Source organism: Siphateles boraxobius, unplaced genomic scaffold, assembly GCF_051911475.1.
Source record: "Siphateles boraxobius isolate OS27281-9 unplaced genomic scaffold, OSU_SipBor_1 46, whole genome shotgun sequence".
Lineage (NCBI taxonomy): Eukaryota > Metazoa > Chordata > Actinopteri > Cypriniformes > Leuciscidae > Siphateles > Siphateles boraxobius.
Genome location: NW_027509097.1, coordinates 20,032,909 through 20,051,808, shown reverse-complemented (window position 1 = coordinate 20,051,808; position 18,900 = coordinate 20,032,909). Strand labels below are relative to the sequence as shown.

Sequence of the window (18,900 nt, the reverse complement as noted above, 5' to 3'; positions counted from 1 at the left end):
TAGATATCTCCCGGATATTTTAAGTGTTTGGCCCATCTCTTCTCCAAGCCACACTTTCTTAGGTTGCTATCTCGACAACCCCACTCACCCGTAGGCCCTATCTTAAACCCTATCAGCGGTAGTCGGCTTAGGCCTCCTTATTCTCCCTAACACTTCCGGTGTTAGTATTTATTCCAGTTCATTTCAGACCTATTCATTTTCATTGTTTCCTTTCACTCTGATCTCTTCTATCTCTGTGTTCTGTTGTGATTTGTTTCTTTCATTTCACTTAGAGACAGTAACCTGTGAGAGCCACCAAGGAAGCTAAATAATAGAATAGAGTGACAATTACGCAGCCGGTGTCATCACGTGACCCGCTAGGCTACTGCCTGTCAAATCTCTAGTTCGGGTCCTTCGTCGACCCAAATCAATTGGCTTCGCTAACTGTTTACATCAGTTAGCCCCAAAATTCTCATGAACGGCATAGCCCGTATGAGTATAGCTTGTTAAGCTTAGAACGGACTTGCATTGGTCTCTTTGTTTGTGTATGTTGTGTTCCTCTCGCCCACAGTGAGCCAGTATGTTCCTGTCCTACAGTCATGGTCGAGAGCCATGACGACCCCCTTCCTGCCCAAGGACGCCAGTGACCTGCAGCATCTGAGCCAAACGCAGCTGGACACCGCGCTGGACAAGCTGATAGCCCTGGATCCATCCCTGAGCTACAACTACAAAGACTGGGCCAGAATCGTTGGAGGCATCGCACACAACCTCGTCCCCCATGCAAGGCTCAGCGAACGGAGTAACATCGACCTGGAGCAACAAGCAGCAGCGCTTCTGCTTCAAGCGGAGGAGGCACGGAAGGACCAGGCCCGAACCCAGAGTCGCCTTGATCAGCTCCTCCTCGAGACCCAGAACCAGCGCGAGAAAGAGGACGACACAGATCCAGAGCTACAGAAAGAAGTAGAAAGACTTCAATATGCCCTGCAAGATCTTCGCCTCGACACAGACTACCGAGAACAGTTGGAAAGAGAAGCCAGAGTGGAACTCGAGGCAAAACTCCAACAAAATGACGCTCTCCTTGTAAGAGCAGAGACTGAACTAAAAGAAAGAGACGCTAAAGCCAAGGCCTGCAAAAACCACTTGCACGCAGCCCGAGCTGAAATCCACGAGCTTACTCAGCAGAGACACGATCTAAAAAAAACGAACTTGACATTGTTCACAGAGAGCTGAAACACTCTTATAGACTGCAGAATGACCGGGAAGGGGAAACGCACACCACAAAGTTTCCCCTAACCAGCCGGTCCGTACCTTTCAGCCACAAACTCAAAGCTGAAAGGGGGGGTTAAAAGCCCATTGCTCAAGATGTCACCAGCCAGCTTCCAGACAACCCCTGCCGCTAACCACGGCATGGCCCCCAAAGAACTCGACAAGCTGGCCAGAAACATTCCTACGTTCAATCCAGACCCTGCAGGAGGTGATGACATTCACTCTTATCTACAGGACATTGACTTTCACTTGCAAACTGTCGCCAACTTGACAGCTTGGGACAATTTGTATCTGTTAAGAATCACATCCAGCGGTGATGTGCGCAGCTTCCTAGACCGTCAAACAAAGACTGTCAAAACTGACTACCAGCAGCTGCGACAAGCTTTGATCCGAGCATTCTCTGATCCAGAATCAGACCAAGCCATCGCCATGGACCTCAAGCAGACAAGACTTGAAACATCACAGACCTACTACAGCCGATTCCGACAAGCCTACTTCGGAGCACGGAACAAGCCAGGTATGGAAGAGGATTTCAACTTCAGAACTCTGTTTCACCGAAATCTGCATCCCACAGTGAGTCATCACCTGGCCTGTTCACGGACCATGTCTGCCCAACAGCTACGAGACTTGGCCCACAAAGCTTATGTCAAGCAAAAGACTGTGTCCAACCAGACTGTAAAAAAACCACACATCTATGTCTAAGCATAAGAACCGAAACCAACGCCCGGTCTGACTACCAACTGACTGAGCCAAGCACCCCGAACACTGCTCGTCAGCCAAAGACCACAGAGCTAACTGTCACATCACAAGGTGACAGCATCACCCAAGCTCCACAGCTGACAGCTGCACACCCTGAATGAGACAGCACACTTCCTCATATCAGGTACCACTATCCCAAGGTACCAGAAAATGCTGTTTTGGCTATCTGCACCCGCAGACAGCCACACAAAACCGGTCCTAACCACCCATTGATCGTCAGACCTGCCCCAATGACAACATTCCTGGGCAACCTGGTCGAAAAGGGGGTGGGCCGGTAACTCCTCCTGAACATCACGTTGGAAAAGGAAGTGAGCAGGGAACACACAGCATCACATCTTACGGTGATCTCATCTCACCTTTTCAAAAAGACTCCAATTTCAAGCTAAGAGACAAGATCGAACTCTTACACCTCAAACTTGTGAACTGAACGTGCAATCCCACAGCCAGAACGATATCCGGCTCAAACAGGTAGCTCCCATCCACCTGACAATTGATTCTATGAGTCTGATCCACCCAGTGCACACCTAAAAAATGAACACTTACCCACTTCTAATTGGCAAAGACGTGCTAGATCGCTTTGAACCGTTACTGGACTTGAAACAGCTCAAAGTCTGGGCTCAAGTACGAGAACTTGACCCCCTCCAGACACAGCCAGACGGTCGATCACAAAGGTCACGGGAACTCCAGCAAAACCAGACTTTCAAGTCACAGAGTTCACGGAAACTCCCACAGCCAGCCATGAAGACACAGACTCAACACCAACTGTAGGTTCGAATCCGCTACCATGCACCTTACAGCTCACCAAAGACTCTGATTCCTTCTGCCCCAAGGTCACAACTGACCTGCAGTTGAATGATGTAACCACTACTGACTTTGTACTTGCACTATGGGCAGACAACTCAGCCATCAGTGTCTCACTATTCAATGCTCTCATTAAGACACACCAGACCTTCCTTCTGCCAGCAAGCGCACCCGTTTTCCTTTAAACACGTACCCATCAACCATGATGACGGCCAAAGGTGTCTTCGCTTTGAACCCTGAACTGGAACCACCGGTGTCTGACCCATTACTTCCTGGTCCTTCCGGACCCGCCCCATGATTTCTACATTGAGGTAGACATCCTGACTCACCTCAAGGCTCATGTGGACATCATTAATGAGGTAGTGTGGGCCCCATTGACTTTACAGCCCCCTGTTGTTCCAACCAACACTGAGAACCTCCTGTCAGGTCAGACCATTCCTGAGGTTGGCACCCTAATCAACGAACAGGACACTGTGATACCAGCTTACACCAAAGGGGTCGCCGTCCGGCTCAACATGCGTTGTGGTCAAACCCTAAACCACACGCTGGGCTTCTTTCAACCTTCACCCGAATGTGTTGAACTTGGACTCACGCTGGAAGCCACACCCCTTACTGAAGTGTCATCGCGTGTAGTCTACATCCTTTTCAACAACTGCATGGCGATGGACACCACCATTCCAAAAGTCTATCGGGTGGGATGGCTAGTGAGCCACGACTTCCATGACTTTGAACTCACACTACCAATCATTGGGCCCATCCCATTGGCCCATGATCCAGCTGGAGCAAGAAATACCCAGAATCAGAGGAGCCACAATCTTCTCAACACTTGATGTGGCCTCTGGATTCTGGACCATACCTGTGCATCCAGAAGACCAGCACAAGCTAGCATTCACGTTCGGCAACAGACAATTCACTTTCACCAGGTACCCGTTAGGCTATGCCAACTCACCTGCTGAGTTCAACATCTTCCTGAACAAAGCATGCCCAGATGCCAGAATGAGAGGTAACCTTATCTACGTTGATGATGTTCTCATGAAAAGCACAACAGTGGGTGACCACCTGAAAGAGATAGACTATGTTTTGAACCAATTATCCACTGCCGGCGCCAAGAACGCCCTCCACAAAGGACAGTGGTGTCGAACCAAAGTCAACTATGTGGCCCCACTCATCGGATCACAAGGCCTTGAAACCGCAGTCCAGCCGTATTCAAGCTGTTCAAAACATCAAGCCACCCACCAACATCTCAAGCTACAAGCTTTCTATGGGTGCGCAATTACTCACGGCAGTTCAGCGAAAGCTACTCAGACATTGCGAAACCTCTAACTGCCCTTCTGAAAACAGACTGCCCATTTGTATGGACAGAAGTTAAAGACAATGCCTTGAATGAACTAAAACGACACTTATGCACAGCTCCATGTCTGGCTTACTCTGACCAACAAAAAGAGTTCTATCTAGAAGCTGGGTTCTCCAACCACTGTCCCAGTGCTGGCCTGTACCAAAGGCATGATCAAGACAAAGGAGTCGTTACATATGTCAGCAGGGCACTTCTCCTACCAGAGACTAAATTCTCAGACTGTGAAAAAGCCCTGCTCTGCACTGTATGGGCCATCCAGAGATTCTCCAACTACATTGGAGCCAGTGCATCCGAGATGGCGTGGTCACCAATTCACGCATAGCCACATGGTTAATGGCCCTCCAGGGGCGCAATGTTGAGGCACGTTATGCTCAAAATCACAAGTCTGCGCTAGGCCACGGCCTGCCAGCCTGCCAAAACTGCTCTGATAACACACCAGCTGCGACGGTGAATGTAGAAGAACCCCAACAACAACAACTGACCTGTCACAGGTACTTTAAAGAGAATGCGTGTCAAGGTATGCCCACACCCTACATCGATGGATATTCCTACCACCATGAGGGCACTCGTCAATCAGGTGCGGGCATGCTGTAGGTAAATGACATACCGTGCCCACCACAATACTTCAAATTGGGCCCGCAGTCATCACAATATGCTGAGGTAGCAGCCATCCTCATAACGCTGCACATCGCGTTGACGCATAACATCAAAGAACTCCTTATGGGCACAGACTTTAACTATGCCAGACTCAGTTTCCCATACCAACTTCCAGGCTGGAAACAAAATGGCTGTAAGACTTCAAACCACATGCCTGTCACACACCAACACCGGTTCCAGGCATGCGATGACATCACAAGAACAAACAACATGATTGTCTACTGGAAAAAGGTGAAAGGACACTCAAGGCAACCGGGCCTTGACAAAGACTTGAATGACCAAACCCATACCCTCACCAAGCCTGGTGCACTTAACGACTAGCTGTGGTCACTTCAAACCCGCCCACCCACCCTAAAGTTTGAAGTGATTACACACAGCATAAGAACTTTACAACCTAAACTGTCTACCTCACAGCAGTTTACGCTAGCTCCGCTGTTTACAAACACAAACATAACGAACATGCGGGCTTCTGACACAATAAAGACTTTGCTTCACCACCTCTCAGACCCCTCCAACCAACCCTTGACTGCCGTCTACACTCACTGACAACCAGTTACTCAGAACACGACATGACACCTAGCACATGCTGCGTGCACAGAGCTACATTCTATGTGTGCACCGTCTGACACCACAACGCAAAGACGTGTAATGCAACGGCGCAAAGGGGGGATAAGGCCAATGTACGTCCATGACGCATCATGCGCTGCAAACCACAGCACCAGAGCCACTGACAATACACTGAAGCAAGCGACATGCCAGCAGCAAGATGTGGCAAAACATGGGCCAAGGCAAGCTAAACCTAGTTGCCACCCATGAAATAAAAAGACTGCCCAGTCCAACCAAAGACAACCCTCGCTGGTTTTTTTTTTCCTCCCCTTTCTTTCTCTCTCTCCCTGTTGTCTGTACCAGGTTGCTGCTGTGGTTTGCCATGCCGTGCTGTCAGCCATCCAGAGGACAGCTGCCACCGAGATAACGACTGAGACTCCTGATCACCGACTGCAGGACCTACACCCATCAAGCGCATGTTCGACTCATCCAGCCCCACAAGGCCTACAGAGCACACTACCCCAGCACCGTAGCCAAATACAGCTGGGCAAGTGCCCGATGGACAGAGGACTCCCTCTCTCACGCCAAGGCCAAGGTCGAACACATGTCCAACCAACTTGGGAAAGTGACTGTTACACAATCGGGACTCTAAAGCACCAACTAACACTCAAAACGGTTCCTGGGAGCGTTGCTCGGAGCCGTAGCTGCCGCCAGAACTCTGTTCGACACTGGTATGCCAAGTGTCCAGACAGCAAACATAGCCACTGTGAAACAGCATGTGGTTGAAATCCAGACTGAACTTTCACAGCTAAAAGAGCAACTCACCACGCAGAGTGCATCTTTCCAAACCATCGGCAAGACATTGAGAAGAACATGGTCATTCTCAACATTCACAGCGTCCTGCTGAATCAGACCATGAACTGCATGAAACCGCTGTTTACTGTCTTCCAGAATGACTTTGCCCAAACTCAGCTGGTTACAGCCCTGATAACAGACATGCTTGGGAGGTTAACTCCTCAAATGACAGCCCAACCACGGGTAGAATCCCACCGTACTTGAAACCCTTAAGCCTTGTGTTAACTATGCTGGTTTCCGCCATCACCAGGCCAACTGATCCTCTACAAATACACCTGGCCTACTCTCTGGGTAGCGCCATCCTACTCTACGTCGATCACGAGCAGAGGGAAGTGGATGTGCTCTTGAACCAATCCATCAGCGAGTCAAACCAAGTCTACAGACTTAAAGACATTGCCAATGTCAGGTTTTTGAAAAGCAACACCCACAACAAGGCACACATTCCAGATGTGGTGGCCTACCACGACAGCTGCACCTGGCCCCAAACCTGCACATGTGTACCTCACCAAATTCATTCACTATCTCTGCCCTAGCAAACCCTTCCTCAGAGACAACACTTAAGGAACCCGCGGGTTGCAACCCCTGGTCAGCGACACACTGCCCAGCCAAAGCTAAGCCTCGAGCAAAAGTCACAGAGACGCAAGCAGAGATTGTAGGTGACAGGTGGCTCTTTAACACACCTGTGCGTACAGCTACTCTCACTTACGACCAGCATGACACAACCAGCCGTGTCAACATGCTCAACCACAGTACGTGGATTCAAGCCCCGAAAGGTGCCATATTCCACCTGAATGATCTGGCATTGTACCATCTTCCGAGCAAAGAGTACCAGACAGCACTGGGACTCCCATCCTTCAAGAACTACAACTTCACCTTAGATCCAGAACTGGAACTCTGTATCGAGGAAAGGGGGTCCCAATTCATTGACATTTCTCCGGTCAACACAGCCATCCAAGCACTGTCTCGACTGCCCGTTCTGAACACTTCATCTGCGGTCCTAGGCTGGACCTCAGCCGACATTGTGCTGTGCATCTCTACAGGTAATCAGCCACACTCTGACACTATGCGTGGCATTCATTCTGTACAGAAGACTCCACCAGATGCGACACAGCCGAGCTCACGAAAGCCGTGCCTGAAGGTCTCAGACGGAATCCCCGGAAAGGGGGTGCCAAGTCAGAGACCACGCCAAACCTCATCGAGCTGAATCCTCAGCTTTAAGATCCACCTGCCATCCTACCATCAGGTTCCACCTGCTACCCTACTACCATGGTCCACCTGCTACATGACCATCAGGATTCACCTGCCAGTCGGCCATTGTGATGATTGTCGTCCGATGATGTTCACACAGGGACTTCATCCGACGAAAAGGGGGAATATGTAGCGACTGACCGAATCCTGTTTTCCTTTCACTACTGAACAAATATGAACACATATATGTTTAATTCACAAAACCTTGAATCATGTGAAATGGTGCCCCAATGTCTGCCAGCAGGTCATTGATTAACTCCATTTATGACGCATTGCGCAATCAAGAAACAGGTCCCCGTTGTTCTCGAAACCCTCACGTGGTGCACACCACGGATGGACAATATGCCCTAAGGATACACACACACACCACACATACCCGCACACAAACGTCCTTTGTGTGCAACTTAGGATAGGAATGTCCTTAATGTATATAACACAGAATTGTATCTAACCTTCCTGTATGCATGCATATCTAATTAGTTTTGTCTTATTCTATAGATGTAATTGGAGACTGGTCTGTAACTTCAAATCTTAAGTGTATTTCTAAAGAAAGATTACCTAACAGTATCATCTTCTGTAACTCGCCCTCTTGCTAGGTCATAAAACTTTATGACCCCCAAAAGGAATTCCAAGGGAATCACAGCTCCCACTTGAATTCTGATAAAGAAAGAGGAATAGACTCTGCAATTATATATTTTCTATAAGTATAACCACTTAAGAAATGTATAAACATGAATTTGATCTTTCCTAGGTCATGGTAGCCGGTATTATGGCTTTATAGTCGTGTGAGTGAACATTAAATGTGTGTAATTCTGCATATGAATGTAACTTTATGTTTCTTATACTCTTTCCGGCCATTCTTGGTACCTGTTTGACCGTCTTGTTTTGACTAAACCAGTCATACATAGGATATTACAGTAAAATGTATTGTTCTGTGTGTACAATCTTTCTGGCTAGAAATGACAAAATTTTATAGCATCATCAATTATCCTGACAAGACAAAGAAGAACTTTTCCCGCTCGAGATGCTCTAAGATGATTGGTTCACATACGCGAAGCAGGCGTGAACCCCTCCTCTCTATAAGAAACTGACACAGGAGTTTCTAAAAAAAGAGAGCACTTTCCCTGTGAGAGGTGTCCGGTCCCATGGCTCCTTAGGGAGCATTACACCGCGTTTCTTTTCTTTTCCTTTCTTTACTAAGTTTTATTTTCATTCTTCGCCTCTCCCTCCCGAGGGAGATGAACTCTGAACTATTTCCTTGGTAACTTCACGTTCGGTGAACCTTTAAAACTTCCCGCGAGTCTGCTCGCCCCGGAAGACACGAGAGAACAAGCCTATAGCGCCGAAGGACAAACAGGCATACGACTCTGCGTTCTTCAGCTCACACAAAGAGAACCATACGCATTCGCAAGTATAGGTTATTGATTTGATTTGATTGATGTGATTTCTTGTTGCCTCTCTAAGGGTTATTGTCTGTGATTTTTGCCATGCTGCGATCACCCCGGTGATCTCTCTCATCCTGACCGTTAGTTTCACTTTCTCATCCTCTCTCTCTCTCTCACTCAATCTCTCTCTCTCTCACTCCCGTTTGTCTCGTTAGTTTTACTGTTTATTGTACATACATGTATCCCGGGTTTAAATGTAGAATTCTGTATCCGTAGTTTCATTTTATTAAAACCATTATATTCTTGATTGCTAATTGTCTAAAGTTCTCATTTTTACAAAGTCAATGAAGTGTTCGACCATTTTGCTACAAAGCTTTACAATTCGTTACTATTTCAGTAACCTAAATTTTATAATAACAAGAAGGTGATTTTTCATGGCCAGAAAATAGCTTTTTTTGGAATTATAAGAAAGAGATACTTTTTGTTGAAAATTGATAAGTTAATCTTACGGCCGTTTGCTGGACAAACAGATTGTTCGATAACTAAATTAATTCCATTTAAGGTTATCTCATATAATCGATCTGTAATAAGACTATTGATATATTAATGACGAACCATAACCCATTATGGTGATCATTCATATATACAATCGATCTATTTTCAGCTTCGATAATTTAACTGTAATATGCAATATATTAATCATTCATGATTAATTATTAAATTCCCTATATATAATTTGAGCTAATTTAATGTAAGACTCATTGTCGCTACACATATCATCAACAATAACTGCTTTTGAAGTAAGGGATTAAATATTCAGCAACCCAAGCTTTATCATTTGTTTATTTGTATTATTTCTGTTTTTTATTACATCAATTAAAATCAATAAAAATTTTACCCTTAGATAGGTTTGGAAGTTTTTTGTATTTCCTAATTCGGGGAACAGACACAGTCTATATATGATGGTATCTAGGTGAAAGAGCCTCTATGTGATGGGATTTATCTGACCTTGGTGACTTGAGACAGCTGGCAGATGGACGGTTTAGCCAGTTTGTCTACTTCCTGACCCGAGCCCCAGATTGTCATGTTTGAGTTCTAAGACTATGTGCCATATTACTAGAGAGAAGAGAGCACCATCCCAGGAGGGATAAATACCATCTCTTTTCAACAGGTCAGGTCTGCCCCCAAAAACTTTTCCAATTGTCTATAAACCCTTTATTATTTTGCGGGCACCACTTAAACAGTCAGCCATTGAGTGATGACAATCTGCTAACTATGTCATCATGGGGCCAGAGCAAATTACAGTGCCTGACATCGTACTTGCGAGTTCACACACCTCTTTAACATTCATTTTAGTGATCTCCGACTGGCAAAGTCGAACATCATTAGTGCCGACATGAACAATAATCTTAGAGAATTTACGATTAGGGAATAACAGGAGCATATTTGCTCCTGTTATTCCCTAATCGTAAATTCTCTAAGATTATTATTCATGTCGGCACTAATGATGTTCAACAAGATGTTTACGTAACCGAGACGTTCCCTTTCAAGCTGCGAAACACTGTTGGAACGCTGGTGGTGGTGGCGCAGAAAAGTGGTCCTCTGTAGTAGAGATAGCACACTTTTCTTGGCATTCAACCTCAACCCCAAGAGGGAGAACTACATCTCAATGCTGAACCAATTGAGCTAGAATCATCCAATCGTCGATATAGTATACAAATGCCCTGGAGTCGCAGCGGAGCCAGAGCTGCCTCCATACACTTTGTGAACGTGCGAGGTGACAAGGTAAGGCTGAACAGAAGAACAAGAGAGTGGTAAGCTTCGCCCCCCAAGACCAAACCTCAGGAACTTCCTGTGTTGTGGAAGGATGGATACATGGAAGTACGCATCCTTTAGATCTATCGTGACAAACCAGTCCTTGGATCTGATTTGTGACACAATCTGCTTGAGAGTGAGAATTTTGAATTTGAGCTTCCCTACTGAGCAATTTAACAGGCGCAGATCTAAAATTGGACGCAACCCCCCATGCTTCTTTGGGACAATAAAGTACCGACTGTAATACCTGGACTCCCTGCTGGGAGGAGGAACCTGTTTTATAGCCTCCTTTTACAGAAGAGATTTTACCTCTTGTTCCATTACCAGAGCTTGCTCGGGGCCCACCACTGTGGGTAGGACCCCTCTGAATCGTGGTGGACGAGACCTGAACTGAATAGCATAACCGTTTTCGATCATCTGCAGGAACCACTAAGACATATTTGGAAGACTTTTCCACTCTGCCAGAAAATTTACTAAGGGTACCAGTCTCTCAACACTGGCCTCTGGAGTATTTTGAGCAGCAGATACAATGCCCTGTAATGGCGCACCGGCAGGGAACAACTGGTCTGACTGCTCTAGGGCCCTCCTCGGGGAGCGAGCGCCCCTCGGGAAAATGCTTGCTTGGACCCTTTATGCCCTGGCATAAAGGCAGGGTTGGCAGAACAGTCCCCTGAGGACACCGTATAATGAGGTGAACTCAGTTTTCTCTCGGTGGGGACTACCTTCAGAAGCCCTCTTAGACTAAGCCTTCTTCGCAACAATAATGGTCTTCAGATCCGTTTTGCCCTTGGAAGACTTCGCCTGAGAGCGCCACGCCGTGTCCCATTCTTTTTCTGGGGGAGCGCGAGACGCAACACTCTGTTTTTGCTGTGCCCTGTGTGAGGAGCTGGCCAACGGTTTGGAGGTCTGGAAAAAACGGCAGGCTGCATGCGGGAAGGCAAAAACCATTCATCTAGTTTGCTTTTCTGCCTTGATTCTTGCTTATCCGCAGGCCACTCGATGCTTAATTTTTCTACAGCACGAGTCAAAACCTCCACTACCTCCTCACATGCAGGAGAAATAAGTGACGAATCTTCAGTATCTCCTGTAACAATACTAACAACATCCAGCTCCTCAGAACTGGATAATTGCAGTATCGGGGCCTCAGTTCAGGTTTTGGAAGCACACTCTGAGGTTTCTTCCACCCAGGCTAAGGCACTGGATCTAACAGGTGAGATGGGCTGGGCCCGTCTCGAACCCCGCTGTCAGATCCATTTGCGAACCCCACGTCTGAAGTTGCCGCTCTGCCTCGGCAGAAGCGTTACCCGAGCCGTGGGGAGCATGAACCGAACCGCCCTCCTAGAAGAGCAATTGGCGGGAGCGCAGCGTTCTTAATGGTAAACGCTCACAATGCTCACAATCACCCTCCTCGAGAGCTGACTGGGCATGCTGCACTCCCAAACAAACAACACATAGTTTGTGTGTATCCCCACCCGTGAGATATCGAGTGCAGGGATGTACACACTTCCTATATTGGTGTTCGCTCGCCATTTATATCGTTTTTTTTATATAATGAATATATGTGATAAAAATCCTGCCTAGTAGCAACTATGGAAAGATAAAAACACTTTTTAGACAATGATTTACACAGAGCGCTTGCTGAAGGCACAGAAGCTAGCGCTGTTATGATTCAGGGGTGCTTTATAATTTCGTGGTCGATGATTTCACCCGCCTATGATGTTCCGTCTCGCCATTGGACTGATTCCATACGTGCTTCATGACGCAACAACGCAGGGGGGTTCCCACTGTTTTGACGCAGCGTCTCGTTCCCTCTTCAGGGGACTTGGGTTACATACTGTAGTAAATGTGTACGGGGTCAGACAGGTCAATTTAGCTCAAAAGGAATTATTAATTATAGGGAATCTTAAAAGAATCACTTAAACGGCCGAGCAAATGACTCGTCCAACGTTCATTTGAACGGGCCGTGTAACTATCAGCTCTGAAACGGATAAATATCCAAACTATAGTGAAACACTATGTATTAGCAATGTAACTTAGATCAGCAGTTTAAGACATAAAATTCGTAAGCACATAACAGAAGAACAATTATCTTTAAAATACAAAGAAGACTTTATTTATTATTCTAACACATAAAACTAATATCTAACACAATCAGATGCACACACATTCATACAAGTTGCAGAAAGAAAGAAAGTGAGGAAATAATGAGTTTTAAGAGTGAGATGATATAATCCCAAGTTGCTATATGCACTTATAAGACATGACCTGAACAAACAATTAAAAATCATTAATTTAACCCTTCTATCGTTTCTTAGGTGGGGTTATTAAATTTTATATCAAAGCACCAGTTCAGTTAAGAGTCTTCAGGCTACTTGCTTGTCTTTTCGATACTGTGGGGATTCCTTTTGTCGGTGTAAAAGGGTGTTTCCCGGGTTCGTTGATTGGCTGGCGGTCTCCTCGTGCCTGGATAGATGTCTTGGGTGGCCAGTCACGTGGTGTGTTGGCGGATGGATGGAAAGTCTTTGAAGTTGGAAAGCGGGCTTTGCAGTCGAATCGTTTAAACGAAACTTTGTAGCAAAACTTAACTTAGAACCGAGACTCTCAATGGAAAAGAAAAGAAAACTAAGAAAAAGAAAGAAAAGTGAGACGAGAGTAGTTAGATGGCTTGAATGAAGCTGTTTAACCCATGTTCTTCTGATCTTGGTTTGGGTTCTTTTGTCTGCTCGTCTACATGGTTACTCGTCTGTCCGGTTACTCCGTCATGGCTTCTCTATGACTTCTGTAAATCTGCTCTAGCGAACAAATTCACAACTCAACTCTGCTCAAAACCCCAACTTTGTTCGGGTCCTAAGATTTTAAACTAAAAATTTTTGTCCAGCCTCCTGGATGAGTTCTGACCAATTAGGCACTGTCTTTATTTGAGAGGTGGCATTTTCTTCACCTCTCATCATTAATCATGCGTTATCTGTGATCTCCTTACTCTCCATCTCTAGCACAGAGTACAGAGTACAGTTTAGACATCATTCCTATTATGAGAACACGAAACATTTTACACAGATATCAATCAAGCCATCTTCTGAATTAAGAACATATGATCGTACTGATAGGAAACAAGACACACTTTCATTCAAACATCTAATAGTTATAACAATTACATGACTTGTATGAGATCTAAGCATAATAGACACATACAGAGGTTGTAGATACAATATAGGATTATGTAGTTGAACAATGTTTGATTAGAAGTCCGTCAATAATTGTTTTGGGATGATTTTATGTATTTTTTATATGTAAAGTCTCAGTCTCTGTGATTTTAAGAGATTTCAACCCTGGGGTCATTCCGAGATCCTTAAGAAGGAGGAGGTCTGTTTTAAATCATTTGTCATGGGTTCAAACAACCTCTGCCGTTATCTTGGTGTGTTTCGAGCCGTGCCATCTCTGAACCAATCAGTCTTTTCCAAACTAACGTTGACAATGTTCTTCCTTTAGTTGGGCACATCTCTTTGAAGCTTTCATGGTCATAAAGTTCTTAGCTGGGACTGGCTGGAGCCCACTCCATTTATGGCCCTAGATTAGACTGGTGATTTGGGGGTCAGGAGTGTTGAGTTCTGTGTGGAATTATGTTTGAACGAATCACCTGGAAGATTCATTTGTGTTTGGTTCGCCCTCAAATCCTACATGTAACCAAGATTTTTTTAAATATATATAGTCCGGAATATTATTCCATATAGCACCTTATCTGTTCCACAAATTATAATTAAAGTAAATTAATTTATTTATTCACTGTATTCCAAATGAGCGAAACAGATCAGAGATGTATTATTACTCACATTATCATTATGTCTCCTCCTTTTCAGATTTCACAATTGCATTTGTGTTTCCACATGTTTATTTTCTTTATAATATTGATAAAGTTCTCCATTATGTTTTTATATGTTACACAGACATTTGAATAGGTCTTAGTAACCCAGTTTTGGCAGCTTGAACGAAACAGATGTAAGTACTATAGTTTTAGGGTTTTCTGTGCATTCAAAGCAATTAAACTAGAATACTGTATTTTAAAGATAATTTTGTAAAATCCAAATAAGCATTACAGATCTTTATTGGCAAGAGTTTAAACAACGTTTTCAATGCTTGTTCATTAAATAAACACATGAATGCAAATTTCTGATTGAGAAATGAGGATTTATTTAATATTTAAGAAAAGTGTGCTATTTGAGTTTTGTGCTTATGTCATTTCACTGCACATTTTTGGCGCAAAATGCTATTACTTCAGCACAACACCCACCTGAAACATAGAATACACAGTATTAGTCAATTGAATCTATTTTAATTTTAACTTTTCCTTCAAACCTTCAAAAGAACAAAGAAAAGAAGAAATTTAAACTATCACAGAATGTTTGATTACCTTGTCTGAGGATATTTCAGGGCATCTCCAGTTGTAGAGGTAATACTGCTTGTGTACCTCTCCCATTCTGAATTTAAGTGGCTCCAAAAAAGCTTTATTATCCATTACATCCATTGCAGAGAACACATCAAACCCCCTCTGAACAGACAAATGGACAGCACATTAAGTCATGAGACCAGAACAAGCTATACAACTAAAAGAAGCATAATGACTCTATAGGTCAGGCAGGGTAGTTTGGATGTGACAGATGGGCAGTAAATATCTTCATACGAGGCACAATCGATATATTCAGCTGTATTGTGTTGATATGTCCTTTGACTTACTGCTTTACAGATGATAAGGGTGTCCTCCATTAGCTGCAGCAGCGGGGTGGCTTCACTGATGCAGTAGAGAAAACAGGCTGCCTTCAGGCCTTTATGCACAGGGTGGTTCAGAGCCATAGAGGGAAGAGTGTAGAAACTCACCATGTCAGTTACTGTACCGGTCATGCTCTGCATAAAGACATATGAGTGGCATTAATGTAGCACATGACAGCTACTGTAGATGTCTGAATGAGAGAGTTGAAAGGTCCTTTTTATCATACTGACCTCCACAACATATGTGTCAATCACATCATCTTGAGGCAGAAGCCAGTGCTCAACATCTTCCAGGGTCAGAACAGGAGAGACATGAAAAGCCTTTAGATGCTCTCTCAGAAGGGCCTGAACCACCAGCACATCCTGCGCAGTCATGGGGCGAAGGCCAGTAGTATTTGTTGTCTGTTGTTATAGAAAATAAAGAGAGCGATTATTAGTGTAGTTAAAAGATGTGCATACTTTCTCTCACATCTTCAAAAGGACTCAAAACAAAGACAATTCCACTGTATTTATTTATTTATTTTGGAAACGAACCAATATGAACTTAAAATGAAATAAACCTGTAAAAAATATTGTTCAAAGTCAAAAGGTTTGAGATCCACTGCTTAAAGGGTAACTAACCCCTAAAACAAAATGTTTTATTTAATGATATGTAAGACTGGGGCTTTATTAATGCTGTTCATTGATTCGAGTAAATTTTTTGACATTTGGTTATAAATAATAATAATAATAATAATAATAATGCATTTTATTTAAAAGCGCCTTTCTGGACACTCAAGGTCGCTGTACAAAGTAAAAAAACACCAGAATTTGTCAAATTAATCAAGAGAATAAAATAAAACATAAAGCATAGCACAAATACAAGTAAACAGGACAATGGATATTTCACAGTAAATAAGATATTTTGAACAGGTAAGTCTTGAGTATGGATTTGAATTCTGTGAGCGAGTTTATGTTCCTAATGTGAGATGGAAGAGAGTTCCACAGTTTGGGTGCAGAGCAGCAGAAGGCTCGCCTCCCCATAGTACTGAGGCGGACAGAAGGAACAAAGAGATGAGTGGAAGAAGAGGATCGGAGAGTGCGGGACAGGGTAACAACATGGAGGAGATCAGAGATGTAAGGAGGAGCAAGATTATGGATGGCCCTGTAAGTAAGCACGAGAATTTTGAACTCAATTCTACGTTGAACCGGTAGCCAATGTAATTGTTGAAGAATAGGAGTAATATGGTGAGTAAAGGGAGGTTTGATTATAACACGTGCTGCCGAATTCTGGACCAACTTGAGCTTATGTAGGGTTTTATGAGGGAGACCAAAAAGAAGAGAATTACAGTAGTCAATACGCGAAGTAACCAGGCTGTGAACAAGGATGGAAGCAGAGTCAATGGTAAGGGAGGGGCGGAGACGGTTGATATTACGGAGATGGAAATAAGCTGACCGTGTGATGCTATTAATGTGAGATTGAAAAGATAGTGTACTGTCGAGGATGACACCCAGACTCTTGACCTGAGGGGAGGGGAAAACTGCGGTATCATCAATAAGGAGAGAAAAAAATAAAGAATAAAGTGTTTTAATTCTACAATATATGGTGTAAAAACATCTGAGTGCAGCCCTCTTCAGGTTGAACGGTGGCTACTGCAGTTGAATTTTCCTACTGGATGTTGTGGTACTGCATGATAAAAGCAGGTACCAGCTCACCACGCCCTTGCCTACAGAGAGACCTGGGGCACGTTCAAGTTCAAAACGGTGCGCAACGTTTTGCTACAGTTTCCGGGTAGAACGTCATGTTTCCTGGAAACGGCGTGCACCGGTGTGCAACGAGGTTTGAGATACGTTTTCTCTTGTTTGGTGGGTGTGTCAGAACTGCAGTCCAATCAGCAGCAACATGTCCGCCGCGAACTCTGGGCGCCGCCATATTGCCTGCCGCCATTACTGCTTGCCTGCTAAGCATGACGGTGTGACACTTGCCGGTGCCCTCTAATGACATTTCAATGAAAGTGGATCCTGCTCATGAAAGAAAATGTCTGGTGAAAGGGAACATTGGGTAGATGATGTCAGGTAGTGGCCAAAACTTACCGATCATAAAGGTAATTTATTGACAACATAATGTATTAATGTAAAAATGCGTCAGCCAAATGTAATGTAATTGAGACGTGTATTAATTGATGACAACAATAAAACCGAACGCTGTAATTACTAGCTGTGTTGCTAAAATGTTCACAAGCTGCAAATAACTCAGTGTTTCCCCTACCATTGTTTTGTAATGATACTATACTCTGCAATAATACTATTTAAATATGAATCCAAGTGTTCTGTGTGAATGAATGGTGCAGTCGACGCACAGTTCATTTAACACACACACACGCTGAAGCACGTGTGACGCTCGTGCTGTTTATTTGCCTATAGCCTATGAGGACACGACTTCATGAACTTCCTCGAGACGCGCTTGATTCCTGCTGAGGCCAGAGAAATTTTGGGCGCTGCGGCATATTACATATTATAAATAGTTTTTCAGCGTGAGAAATACAATGTGTGGCGGAAGAGCGTGACAAAAGACCGAAATGAGTGACTGTCACGCTCAATGCGTGACACTTGAGCCCTGCAACTAACTTACTTTACTTTCTCCCGCCCTTAAATAGACTTTTTTTCTGTACCTCCAAATAGTTTCAAGTTAGCCTACGTGTCGCCACCATACACATCAGCATAAATGCTCCTGATAAATTATTTGTTATTAAAACATTAACACACAAACCACTGTTAATTTAACATAAAAGCAAGCAGGCTACTGCGTGCATGGTTTGGCATGACTGAATGCTCCCTTAATAATTCCTAAAAAGCTGACATCAGTTCATCGCGATCTCACACATCTCTGTTATTATCAATGAAGCTGATTGCACAATGAATCTTTCATAATATATACACTTTGTTGGTTATAATTAGAGGATTTTCCAGCATACAGAAGTCACACACAGAGTGAGTGCATTACCGCCCGCGCCAGGAACTCTGTGTAATCCGTATGGCCGTAAACATGGGCAGTCAATGCGCAACAAAGGTTTGTGAATTTCACTAACGGTTTTATTTGTTATTAAATCAGCCAACCACACAACACGCTCTTTCCGGCATCACTGGACAGCATATGTACTAAAAAACTACATACAAATAACATTTCGCACAGCTAACATCTGCACAGCCGCTTACGGGACCAACGCTACTTCTGCTAGCAGCAAGGCACGCAGTAATGGCGGTGCTGGTTTACTTCCGTGTTTCGCCGGATTTGTGTATAAAGCACGCGGTATTAAAGTGAACTCGCACAATGGGTTCAAGGAAAGTAATTTACAAATGTGTTCGATGCAGCTCGGTATACGCAACAACTGAGGTTATTAGAAGACATGTTTGTCGTAAGTTTTATTGTAAAAATATAGGATATCAACATAATGATGTATTTGTTTATATTTTTAGCTTCATTGCAAGTGA

The 18,900-nt window shown here is 44.2% G+C and overlaps 1 protein-coding gene across 1 annotated transcript in view; it reads right to left on the bottom strand.

The window, feature by feature from the left end:
* Positions 1-14,829: 14,829 nt before the first annotated feature.
* The window catches only part of nmt1b (N-myristoyltransferase 1b), a 30,609-nt gene continuing 26,538 nt past the window's right edge, over positions 14,830-18,900 (bottom strand). Inside the window, exons 9-12 of the mRNA XM_077201230.1 lie at positions 15,661-15,831; positions 15,397-15,564; positions 15,074-15,211; positions 14,830-14,953 (exon numbers count right to left, since the gene is read on the bottom strand). Of these exons, the coding sequence (XP_077057345.1) occupies positions 14,933-14,953; positions 15,074-15,211; positions 15,397-15,564; positions 15,661-15,831 (498 nt within the window). The 3' untranslated portion in view covers positions 14,830-14,932. The remainder of the gene's footprint in view (positions 14,954-15,073; positions 15,212-15,396; positions 15,565-15,660; positions 15,832-18,900) is intronic.